Genomic DNA, 13601 nt, shown 5'->3' with positions numbered 1-13601 from the left:
TTTTTAATTTAAATTCATTGCTTCTTTGTCGCTGTTTTCCTGTAATGAACTTATGACAGCATTTGGCACTTTTTTGAAAAAAATTAGTTAAAATTGCTTGCTTAGAAGCACGCTGTTTTTCTCTATAAATTTCTTCATAAAGAACTAAAACTAATGATAAAGTTCTGCAAAAATTTAAACTCCTCTCCAAATTAAGATCCATATCCAGTGCTTCTTGGCTAAATTTAAAAGTCTTAAAAACTCAGCTAATCTCTTCGTGGTAAAATTTTTGTGTGCATATTTTTTTATCATTTTTGTTATATGCTTCTTCATATTACGAAAAAATATCATCCTGATAATTGTTCTTTATCTTTGTGGCCACAGCTTTTTCCACACTGCATTTATTGTTGAGTTCTTAACTTAACCCCATGCAAATTCAATATTTTTTACAGCAACAAGAATGTTATAATTCTGCCAATAATCTCTAATTGAGAGACTGCCTATTCCATCAGTAGCTTCTATCAATTGTAAAAAAGATCTTCTTAGATAATAAAGTTTAGAGGAAGCTATAACACCTTGGTACATTTTCTAGTCACACAGACCCAGCTGGTCAAAATGCTGATACTTTCGCAATTACTAATGACTTCACACAGATTGTTCCTTTACCTACCAGAATACCAGACAATCCTAACTATACAGCCAACACGCTTTATCTTTTTTTCGCAAACAATCCTTCGATGTACACAGTCAAAGTGAGTGGTCCTTTAGGCACCTCAGATCACAACTTCGCAATTGTCTCTTCTCCAATGGAGCCTTTATCTCATGGCTATTCCCAACCTCGTGTTGTTTGGTATTACAAGAATGCAAAATGGGATGATCTGCAAGATTTCTTTTTTCTTGGATGGATTACTGTTTCAAAACTCCTGATCTCAGATCGTGTCGGTGAAATTGTTCTTGTAGGAATAGAAGAACAATTGGCTTAATTTTCTATCTACACGAGAGCCCACAACAATTGTAAAGTCGTTATTAATCAGTCCAAACTAGATTGAGAACAGGCTAAGAGTAGAAAACTCGCTTCTTGACCTAATGGTAGCCGAGCATTCTGGTCTCTTGCCAAAGCTATTGGCCGCAGCTTTTGCCCATTTCTGTTCCCACCTCTGTCAAAACCAGATGGTTCTATTGGCACTTCAGCCAAGGATAAAGCTGACCTGCTAGCATCTCATTTTTCTTCCAACTCATGTATTAATGACTTTGGTAAAACACCTCCCACCAATCCCAACACGCTCCATTCAATGCCTCCTGTGGTCTTCCGTCAAAAGGATGTCAGAAGGATTTTGACGAACCTTGATACTGTGAAAGCTCCAGGTCCTGATGGTATTTCTCCAATTGTTCTCTAAACCTGTGCTCCTGAACTTACTCCTGTTCTTTGCCGACTTTTTTCACTTTCTTATTCCAAAGGTGTCTCCTTCTGCTTGGAAATTTGCTCATATCCAGCCAGTTCCTAAAAATGGTGACAAATCCCTCCCATCCAATTATCATTGGAGAAATCAATTAACCACCAACACTCTTAAACTATCTAGAAACCTTCCATCTGATCAACGATCTTATGGACAAATTCTATGGCAAAGTTTGGTGAAACACACACTTGCTCTTGACATCTCACAGGCTTTCAATTGTGTTTGGCATAAAAGTCAAAACACGCTTCCATCTTATGGTTTGCCAACTGTTTTTTGTAATTGATTATCCAGTTTTCGCCCTGACCACTCACAGAGGAAGATGGTAGATAGCTCTCTGTCTTCTAACTACTCCCCTAATACTGGTGTCCCCCTCCCAAGGTTCAGTTCTTTTCCTCTTGTATATTAATGACCTTCTTCCATTGACCAGAAATCCTATCCATAGTTTTGCTGATGATAGCACATTGCATTCCACTTTGAGAAACCTTGCCATGCTCAATCAACTTCAACTTCTCGAATATCCACTGCAAATTCCTTAAATGCCAATCTCCAGTGGGGAAAAGACAATTTAGTTGATTTCAATGCTTCTAAAACTCAGTTCAGTCTTATATCTTGCAAAAAGGATTCTTCTACTCCTATGCTTATCTTGGTGACACTCCGATTTCTAGGCAATATGATATCTCTCCTTTGGGGATTACCCAGGCTTCTAATCTCTCTTGGCAGAAGCACATTACAAATATTGTTTCCTCTGCATCTAAAAAACTTGGTTTTTTCTTTTGCTCTCGCCGTTACTTTTCTTACAAACAGCTGTTCACTCTGTACAAATCGCAAATCTGCCCTACCGTGGAGTGGAGTATTGTTCCCAAATCTGGGGCTGTGCCACCAAAACCTCTCTCAGGCTTCTAAATTCCATTCAGAAGAGGGCAGTTAGGTTAATTAATGTCTCCTCTCTCTCTCTCTCTCTCTCTCTCTCTCTCTCTCTCTCTCTCTCTCTCTCTCTCTCTCTCTCTCTCTCACACACACACACACAGACGTACTGTTTCTGCTGCATGCCTTTTCTACAGATACTTCCATGGGCACTGTTTTTCTAAATTGGCATGTATAATTCCTGTCTCTCTTTCAAAATAGTCCGAACACATGCCACCACCAACCAACATCCATTTACTGTCCATCTTAAAACTCACTGAACCAACTTTTCATCTTCCTCGTTTATTCATTCAACTGCCGTTTTCTGGAACAGCCTTCCTTCATATGAATTTTCTGAAAAATACAGTCTACAGAAGTTCAAGTCTAATGTCAACAAATATCATCTTTTGTCTTCTCAACCTCCAACCCGTGCACCTTACTAAGTACTATATGTTCTAATATCTCTCGTGTTAGGGATTTTCATAAAAAAAAAAAAAAAAAAACTTGCACATTGGTTATATGCACAGGGTTACTACCAGTCCCACCATCGTGAAGGTGCTAGCAGAGAATGCCGGATTTTGCCAAAATTAGTATTACATGAGTATTGCCCAAATATCAGTTTCTTCAGTGTTTTAGACTCCCGGGTTGCAAGTACAGCTTGGCTTATCTGAGAGAATGTCTGCAGTACCCTCAAGGTGTTGCAGACATTCTCTCAGACATCTTTGATTTTCTTTAATATCATCCACACTAGCGAAACAATGAACATGATGCCCTATTTTCAGTTTAGAGAACAGCCAGAAGTCAGTGCGAGGTTGGGAGAGTAGAGAAGCTACTGCATGACTGCTTTTTGTCACAGCCAAGAACTGCTGAACTACCATCAGCTTGTGACTGGTTGCATTATCATGGTGTAGGAACCAAGATGTCCTTCCATTTTTGAGATTGCCTTCACCTCACGCTCACACGCAACCATGTTAAAATCCGAATGTGGTAAGCAGTAATAATGCTTCTCCCCATAGTCACAAATTCATGGTTAATTATACCCTCATGGTCAAAAAAAAAAAAAAAACCTGTCACCGTGACTTTAACACATTGGATCTTGTTGCATGAGACTCCGTGAACGATGAGGATGTTTTTGTGTGCCATTCAAATGATTCCACCTTGGTCTCAGGGTCATAGAAACTCCCAACTTTCATCCCTAGTATCTACTTTCATCCCTAGTATCTACTACTAAATCTATGCTCAGATGCAGCATAGATTTTTAAAAGAAGTCACTTGTGACAGCTTTCTTGTAGTCTATGTTGAATCCACAGCGTTTGCACCGGGGGGGTACGTTCAGGGGTACATGCACTGGGGGTGAGAATGTAAGCTTCGGGGGGTGTACATGTAGTATATTTTTTATTATTATTTAATATTTACACCATATGTATATGTTACAAACAAATCTGTATATTTATATTTATGCATAATATGCATAAATATGTTGTTTGTTATTTGGTTTTTAGGAGCATTAGCATCTAAGGCCATATTGCTTCGGGGATATGCGATGGTCATTCTCTGACCTTTCCACATCCTCCATATTTGGTGGGCAGAGGCTCGAACCCCTGATCTAATCAAGAAGTGTGTGCTACGCACTGCTGCTCCTGCCCACCTGGCTACGGGGGATGCATAAATATTAATATACAGATTATGCATATTTATAATAAGAGAATATTAGAAAACAAAAGGAAATATTTATTAATTAACATCTAAATACTAATAGTCAGTTCACAAAAACCACATTACTGACAATAATCACAGTTCAATAATATGAAAATCGCCGATTAAAATTTCCAAAAAAAAAAAAAAATTATGCAAATTATAATCAAACATGCAAATACTGTATTATAATAATCTTATTCTTCTTCGCTTTTTCTTTGCAAGTGTATCAGTCACTTAATTTATTAATTTTTCCGATAATTCATTTCGGTACAGATGTATATATAATAAAAAGGTTAAAAAATGTATTGTTTATAGGCTTCGACCAAACCATCTTGTTGCAGTATACAAAGAAGAATTAGCCACAAGTAGACTCTTGCTGTGAAAAAAACAAATGAAAGGAATGTGAAAACCATAAGGCGAAACTCCCGACAATTGAATTAGTGGCTGCGGTAGGCCCCCCTGAAAACTGCAGGACACTTTATAATTAAAATGGCATCTGTCAGGAACCAATTCAGGTGAACCTATTCACGGCCTGCGATCTTGTTTGCGATATACAAACAAAGAATTAGTTGCAAGTAGACCATTTGTGTGAACTCTATCAAGAGAGATGGTTCTTGTGAAAATAAAGGGAAACTAAAAACATAAAACGAAAATGTGGATTCATGAAATAGTGGCTTTTTGTTACAATTTATGCAGCCAGAAATACTGCCCATTTAATTATTTTGAAAATTTTGTGTCTTTTGAATTTTAGTGATTTATTTTTGCCATGTACCACTTAACAAGTACCACCACACTTAGTTGATGTGATTTTTTGTGTTTATTTGCCATAAATTTATTGAATTCGTGTTTTATAAAATAAAAATTACTATTTTTCACCGGGAGGAATTTTATTCCACGTGGGTGTGAAACTCACCCCCCCTGGATTCAACACTGCTTGCATTCCATTTGGTTGTCCAACAGCAAGCATGGAAAAAACTGCACATCCCTAAACCTTGCATCAGGATTATGTATACTGAGCCTACAGGCAGTTCAATTTCATGAGAAGCCTCAGCAACAGTCATTCGCCTGTCATTTTGCATGTGTTCCCACATTTTCGTGACTTCAAAGAGCATCCATTGTGAGGTTCATCTTCTATTTCCTGGCCTTTTTTAAACCAATTAAACCACTCCTAAACCACTTTTTTCCTCAAAGCATTATCTCCATGAACTCTGTAATGCTAAAAGTGTCTATGTAGCACTTTTTCCAAGTTTAAAGAACTTGATGTTGGCGCACTGTTCAACTATGATATTCCACAATCAATCAGCTGTGACACACAAGTGAAGTATTCAAGCTAGTTCTCCCTTGACATGCATGCACACCAAGGTCAGCATCAATGCCCCACAAAACCTTATGGCAATAGTGCAAACCCTTTAAATAGTAACTTGCGATTCCGGGAAATTTTTGGTGGCACTAACTAAATTTTTTGGACTGAAGTAAAACCGGTTGGTAGTGAAAATGCGAGACAGAAACGACACTAATGATGTCACTTCCTAAATGACGCTAACTCAGTCACTAACGTTGATTTGATAGAGTAAGTAGTGGGCATGAGCACAAACATTACATTGTTAATTACCCCAGGAGCTCACATCTAGTGAGTATGGGCTTGGCACACCCAGGATCCTGAGCTGGATATCATCATTCTTCTCTTTCTTGGTGATTCCCTTCTACGTCTGACTCTTGTTCTCTCTCTCTCTCTCTCAGGATAATTCAAAATTTTTTTTTTTTTTTTTTTTTGCTGGTGCAGTATAAGCCTCAGGCTTCCTTGCACCATATAGCTAAGAATAATAATAATAATATTAAAAATTTTGGACTGAAGTAAAACTAGTTCGTAACAAAAATGCGAGATGGACATGATACAAGTGACATCACTTCTTAAATGACGCTAAATCAGTCACTAATGTTGATTCGGTAAAGTAAGTAGAGGGCATAAGCATAAAACATTATATCAATCATAACTTCGGTTCTAGCTCTTTGAATTTAAAATTTGATTGGTTTTGATTTTGGTCAAACAAAATGTTTTCACATAAAATAAAACATCTTTTGTGCATACAGGGCACTCACACTTTTTTTTTTTTTTTTAATGTGCTACATATGTGGGCTACAGAGCTAGCAACTAGGCACCTTAGAGGATATTGTAATAAATGAAGACAAAATTTTCATTTTGTCTTCATTTATTAAAGAATTTATTTATTAGACAAAGTTTTAGTTAATGATTCTAAAACTAGAAATCATAAATTCAAATAATGGGAAAATAGATTTCCACTAGACTGGACTAGACTTTACAGTCTAGTCTAGTCTAGTCTAGTCTAGTAAAGCTGGCTAGTGGCTGGCATACAAAAACCAACTTAAAGTTGTATTCTCAAAGTGTAATAAGAAATGATGGATCTCACCATGGTGCCCATAATAACTTCAAAAGATGACTGAAGAGATGGGAACTTGGAGCTTTTATCTAGCATCTAGACCTGGGTTTGACTTCTTGAAACATCCATTAAATAGTGGTTGGTAGTAGCTTCAACATATTTTGGTGAGCCAACAGACTTATCAAAAAGCAATTGGTATTACTTAAAAGAATTGAACTAATTTCCATTTAATAAATTTTACTGATAAAAATTTCAAAAAATAATTTTAAATTATATGAAAAAAATACTCTACTCCACATCGAATTAACAAAAATAATTTGTTTACTGATCTCTAAAGACAGGAATGTTTTCCAGATGTTTTCCCTTTTTGCTGAAGACATTTCTAAACATTTAAGATTCTATTTCAAGTCTAATGAGGTATAGAAAGAAGCAAAGACAGTTTTTCCTTCTAAACTTTATACTTACAACACCATCCTCACTTGTCATTATATCCGTGACAAGAACAATTACCATCATCTCGTTACCCTTGAAAACAAAATAGGAAATAGTTGAGAAACCTGTTAGCAAATAGAAAAAAATTAATTTAGTATATTGAAAGAATTATTAATATGGAGAAATTGTTCTGCTGTATTTAGAGATTGTAAACTAAATATTTTTGTTAATGTGCACAGTGTTTTTCCTACAATATATGATAAACAACACATCTAAAAGTATATTGGATAAAAGACATTAGATGTCTTTTATCCAATATAATTATCAAGAGTGAGTGAGTGTGTTCAGTTAACAGAAGTATAGCTATCTTTTGGGTGTCAACAGCTTCATTTTTAGTTTTCTATGTTTTTCTTTTATTTTTCTTCATATTAATAATAAAGAATAAGCTATCATATGCCATGATAATGATAATAAAGAATATACTTTAATTCAATTTAAAATAAAAATGTAAAATTGAATCTTTTAAAAATACCACAGTTTTCAAAACATACTGACCTTTTATTTTATTGATTTTATTCGACTCTTTTAGGCAGACAACTACATTATTTTCCCAGGTACCTAGTTATTGCAAAAGTCAAAGCATACTGCCCACTAATATTGATATAATCCAAACACCCACAAGCAGCACTAATAATTATCCTCTGGAGTCTTCTGCTAAATTAAAGAATCCTACCATGACATTCACTTATAGCAAAAAAAACATCCGACATCAAAAAAACCAAAAACGCAAGAAAAGCATACGTCATCCAGGACACAATGGATATCATCGTATTTCCTCATCTTCGTCATCATCATCATCAGTGATTTCAACTTCTTGTTCATCACCCTCTTCACATGAATCACAATCTCCATCAAGATCTCCATCTCTCATAAAACCACATTCACAGTCTAGTTCCAGGGAATCTTTGTTTTCAGGCAAAAAAAGGTAAATAGTAAATATAAATTAATACACTGTCTTGATAAAAGTAAATGTACATTTATTATATAAATTCAAAAGTTGAGGTACATCATTATATATTTATATACCATAAGTGATGCTATTTTTAAGAGAATGACAAACTTTGCTAGCAGTATGATTGTCCGTATATGGTAAAATTATTCAGCCAACTATACTTTGCTGGATAGGTAGTAGTAGTAGTAGTGGCATGTGATGCTAAAAAGCAAGCATATCAGCTTATGTAGCACCAGCCCAAAAAAAAAAATAATAAAAAAATTTCAGACAGCCATTCCCTCTAAAGGTTTGTCCAGTTCCTCCTTGTATTTATTTAAGCTATAAACTTCCACAATTACATGTGGAGGTTTGTTCCAGCAATGAATCACCCGCTGGCTAAAGACAGATTTCTGCACATCTATTCTACAACTGTCTTTCCTCGATTTGAATTTATGCTCCCTCAGGTTTGTAATCTGAGCAAGCAGAAGAATCCCATCAAAATTCAGGTGCTCAGATTACAAACCTGAGGGGGCAGATCCTAGATACCTAGTCTCCAGCTCCTGTAATTTGCAGAACTTAAGACTTTATTGGTAAGAGGACCCCTTTATTCCCCTCACCAATCACGTTGCCCTTTTCTGTAAACGATCAAGCAACTCTACATTCTTCCTAAAATGAGGCCTCCTAAAGAGCTGTACACAGTACTCAAGGTGTGGCCTCATACAAATGGATAGTCACCCTTTTTTCTGCTAGCAAAATTCCTGTATATCATTGACAATACCCCATGACCTGCCCTGGCAGTCTGTCTGCATTGCTCAGAAAATTTCATATCTGACTGCACAATCACTCCCATGTCTTTTTCATTTTCTACCACCCTAAGTGTAGTACCACACAGTTGATATGTTCTTCTGGGGTTACTCCTACTCATATGCAGTACTTTGCATTTTTCAATGTTAAACTTCAGTTGTCACTTCTCAGATCATCTGCCCAAATTTTCTAGATCCTGTTCATTAGCATTAGTAGAGGCATATGATGCAAGGAAAGGGATGGAAGTCTGTTCCACCAACCAACTACCTGCTGGCTAAAGGCAAATTTCAGCACATGTGCCATTAACTGTCATTGTCAGTTAATTGTCATTAAATTTCATTAACAACCCTGCCAACCTTTGTATCATCTGCAAACTTCAATACCTGATATACCGTCATCTATCATTGATAAATATAGAAAAGAATAATGGGCCCAACACCAAACCTGTGGGACTCCACTAATAACATTAGTTCATGAAGAACAGCATCCATTAATTACCACTCAACCACCCTTTTATCCATTGTACCAACTTACCGTTAATACCATGCTGCTCCAATTTGTACAGTAATCTTCCATGCGGAACAGTGTCAAAGCTTTCCTGAAATCCAAGTATATGATAACAAAATTATTTTTTGCATCTAGTTTTTTTGTAACCACATCAATAATATCCAATCAAATTTATCAGACAAGACTTTCCCTTCACAAACTCATGCTGTGTCTGAATAATTACTGCAATCTTGTCTAGATGATCCTGCAATGCATCTTTAACACGTGACAATTATTTTACCCAGAACAGAAGTTAAACTAACTGGTCTGTAATTACTCTTGTCGCCCTTAGTTCCCTCCCTTTGTGAATTGGGAAAACATTTGCACATCTCCAATCCGTGGGGACCTACCCTTGAGTCCAAGGATTCCGTAATAATCATGGCTAAGGGCCTACTTAGTTCCTTAGCTGTCTCCTTTAATATAACTAGATCTACCATCCACCCCAGGTGCCTTTGTTATGTTTAACTTCAACAATTTCTCCTCCACTTTGCTCTCAGTTATTAAAAAATCATCTCCAATCCGTGGGGATGATTTTCTAATAACTGAGAAAAGTTATTAGAAAATAAAGTTATTAGTTATTATTATTAAAAGTTATTTTCTAATAAAAGCACCCTGTTACAGTTTGAAAAACTTCAGGCATTTTCCTCCTTTAATAACTCCTCGTGTGAATGTGGATACAAAATACTCATTCAGATTATTAGCTATCTGAGTTGGATGATCAATAGTAGAACCATCGATATCAAGTGGACCAGTCTGATTAATCCCCTTCCTTTTAGAGTTTATATACGTTTATAGAAGTCCTTGCTGTTTTCCTATGTATCCCTTGCCAAGGATTTCTCGTAATCTGCTTTTGCTTGCCTAATCTCCTTTTTCACTTGATCACAGACTAGCTTATATATGCCATAGGCTTTTGTGTCGCCTGATAATTTATATGCATGCCATGCATTTTTCTTCTCTGCCCCAAGTCTCATTAGTTCATCTGACATCCATTTAGTCCTAAACCTTGAACAATATTTCTTAATTGATATGAAAAGATTAGTTGATTCCAAGATTAATTCCTTGAATGCTTCCCATTTAGAATTTGTCGTTGTTAACATCATCAGTTGGTCCCATGTATAGAATTTAAAAAATCTCTGAGACTTTACGGATGCAAAAACCCTTCCCTTTACCCCTGATAGTAATTATATCTTTAAGTAAATCCCACATCATCATATCAATGTGATCACTACCACCTAGTGGTTCCTTTACAAATTCATAATGCACGATAATCACTGCTGATAATTATATCAAGGGTATTACCCTCTCTGGTTACCTCTCGAACATGCTGTAGAAAACAATCATTCAGTAAATCCACAAAGGTCTTGCTAGTGTGTGAGTGACCAACCCACAAGTTCCAGTCTGTATCTGGTAAGTTTAAAATCCCCCATTGTAAGTCCATCTGATATAATGGCTCACTCTATTTCTCTGTGAAATTATTAGCATTAGCATTAGTAGAGGCATATGATGAAAGAAAGCAAGCTTATGCAGCATCAGTCAAAAAAAAAAAAAAAAAACCCTTCCACTTAACCCCTCCGTTCGTTCGAAATACCTGTCCAGCTGAGCCTTAAATTTATTTAGGCTATCAACTTCCACAACAAAGGATGGAAGTCTGTTCCACCAACCAACTACCCACTGGCTAAAGGCAAATTTCTGCACATCTATCCTACATCTGTCTTTCCTCAATTTGAAATTATGCCCTCTCAGGTGATTATTCTGAGCAAGAAGCAGTATCCCATCAGCATTGAGCATGCTCAAACCATTCAAGGCTTTGTACACCTCTATCAGATCACCTCGCCGGCGCCTAGCCTTCAGACACTGTAATTTGCAAAACTTAAGCCTTTCTTCCTAAGAGCAACCTTTCGTTCTGTTCACTAACCTTGTTGCCCTTCTCTGTACTTGTTCCAGCAGCTCAACATCCGTCTTGAAATGAGGCCTCCAGACCTGTATACAGTACTCAAGGTGTGGCCTGACCATTGCCTTATACAACGGAATAATCACCTCCCTATCCCTGCTAGACAAATTCCTGTATATCATTGATAAGAAACCGTGAACTACTCTTGCAGCCCATCTGCACTGCTCAGAGAACTTCATATCTGCCTGCACAATTACCCCCAGGTCCTTTTCATTCTCTACCACTGTTAGTGTAGTACCACAGAGTTGATGCGTTGCTCTGGGGTTGCTGTTTCCCATATGTAGTACTTTACATTTGTCGATGTTTTAAACTTCATTTGCCACCTCTCAGCCCATCTGCTCAACCTTTCCAGATCCTGTTGCAGCAGCATAGCATCAGTAGCATCCTTAACAATCCTGCCAACCTTTGTATCGTCTGCAAACTTGGACATTAAGCTTGATATACCATCATCAGTATTATTTATAAATACAGAAAACAACAATGGACCCAACACTGAACCCTGAGGGACTCCACTAATAACATTAGTCCACGATGAGCAGTGTCCATTAATTACCACTCTCTGTGTTCTGCCACTCAACCAGGCGCCTCCGTAGCCAGGTGGGAAGGAGCAGCAGTGCGTAGCACACACTTCTTGATTAGACCGGGGTTCGAGCCCGTCACCACCAAATACGGAGGATGCGGAAAGGTCAGGGAATGACCACTGCATATCCCGGAGCAATATGGCCTTAGTTGCTAATGCTCCTAAAAATCAAATAACAACAACATAACAGCCACTCAACCATCCCTTTATCCATAGCAACAATTTGCCACCAATGCCACACTGCTCCAATTTGTGCAGCAGTCTTCGATGTGCAACAGTATCAAAAGCCTTTCTAAGATCCAAATATATAATATCAAAGTTATTCCCTGCATCCAATTCTTTTGTGACTACATCATAGTATCCAATCAAATTGGTCAGGCAAGACCTTCCCTTAACAAAACCGTGCTGTGTCTTAGCTATAAATGAATTCTTGTCAAGATTATTCTGCAGTGCTTCCATTAATTTTCCTGGAACAGAAGTTAAACTCACAGGTCTATAATTACTTTTGTCACCCTTTGATCCTCCTTTGTGAATTGGGATTACATTTGCACATCTCCAGTCTGTGGGTACCTCCCCTGAGTCCAAGGAACTCTCATAATTATGGCTAACGGATTGCTTTGCTGCCTTCTTTAATATAACTGGATAGATCCCATCCACCCCAGGTGCCTTTCTTGTATTTATCTTCAACGATTTCTCCTCCACTTTACTCTCAATTATTACAAGATCATCTAGCTCACTGCCAGTGTTTACTTCATCTATGGCATTCCCCTTCCTGAATAACTCCTCATCTGTGAATGTAGATGCAAAATGTTGATTTAGTTTGTTAGCTACCTGAGCAGGATCATCAACAGTTGAACCATCAATATCAAGTGGACCAATCAGATTCATTCCCTTCCTTTTAGAGTTTATATAAGTAAAGAAATCTTTGCTGTTTTTCTTAGCATCCTTTGCCAAAGATTTCTCATAATCTGCCTTCGCCTGCCTAACCTCCTTTGTGACCTGACTACAGACTAGCTTACATCTGCCATAGGCTTCTGAGTTGCTTGCTAATTTATATGTATCCCATGCATTTTTCTTCTCTGCCATGTGTCTCATTAGTTCATCTGACATCCATTTTGGCCTGAACCTTGAACAATATTTCTTAGTTGGTATGTAAAGACTAGTAGCTTCCAAGATTAATTCTTTGAATGCTTCCCATTTTGAATTTGCTGTTGGTAACATCATCAGTTGGTCCCACTGTATAGAATTTAAATACTGTCTCAGACCATCGTAGTCGCCTTTACGAAAGCAATAACCCTTCCCTTTACCCCTGATGGCAGTTACCTCCTTGAGTAAATCCCACTTCAGCACACTATGATCACTGCCACCTAGTGGTTCCTGTATCTGCAGATTCTTAATGCATGAAGAATCACTACTGATAATCAAATCAAGAGTATTGCTTCCTCTAGTTGCCTCCCTATTCATTGTACTCATTAAAGTCTTTATGCCTGTAATACCCTACTACTTTTATTTCTCTGTGCAATTATTCATTATACTCATTAGAGTCTTTATGCCTATAATACACTGCTACTTTTTGCTTTCCTAGTACTTATGTCACACCAAACTGACTCAACATTTCACTCACCATCTATGTCAACTGGATGCACTTCCTTAGATTTTGTTTTTCATAACTAACAGCATAACCTCTGCTCCTTTCTGTACACATTGTACCCAAATTCCAGTTCGGCATTCCTTATATCTGTATGACACCACGTCTCTGATATTCCAACAATATCCTCCTTTGATGTCTTGACCCGCACTTCAAATTCATCAAATTTATTTACAATACTCCTAGCATTGGTGTACATGCAAGTACACATGC

The 13601-nt window shown here is 37.2% G+C and overlaps 1 protein-coding gene across 7 annotated transcripts in view; it reads left to right on the top strand.

Moving 5' to 3' along the window:
* Srrm234 (Serine-arginine repetitive matrix 2/3/4) overlaps positions 1-13601 on the top strand; it is a 661659-nt gene that overhangs the window by 514823 nt on the left and 133235 nt on the right. For all 7 annotated transcript variants that reach the window (XM_090374230.1, XM_090374228.1, XM_090374229.1 and 4 more), the window contains one exon: positions 7458-7853. In XM_090374230.1, coding sequence (XP_090230356.1) covers positions 7458-7853 — 396 coding nt within the window. The remainder of the gene's footprint in view (positions 1-7457; positions 7854-13601) is intronic.

The sequence above is a fragment of the Mastigoproctus giganteus genome, chromosome 5 (assembly GCF_048544385.1).
Source record: "Mastigoproctus giganteus isolate SK-2022 chromosome 5, ASM4854438v1, whole genome shotgun sequence".
In the NCBI taxonomy this organism is placed as follows: Eukaryota; Metazoa; Arthropoda; class Arachnida; order Uropygi; family Thelyphonidae; genus Mastigoproctus; species Mastigoproctus giganteus.
The sequence above is the reverse complement of the archived record's forward strand: the minus strand, read 5'-3'. Positions and strand labels throughout refer to the sequence as shown.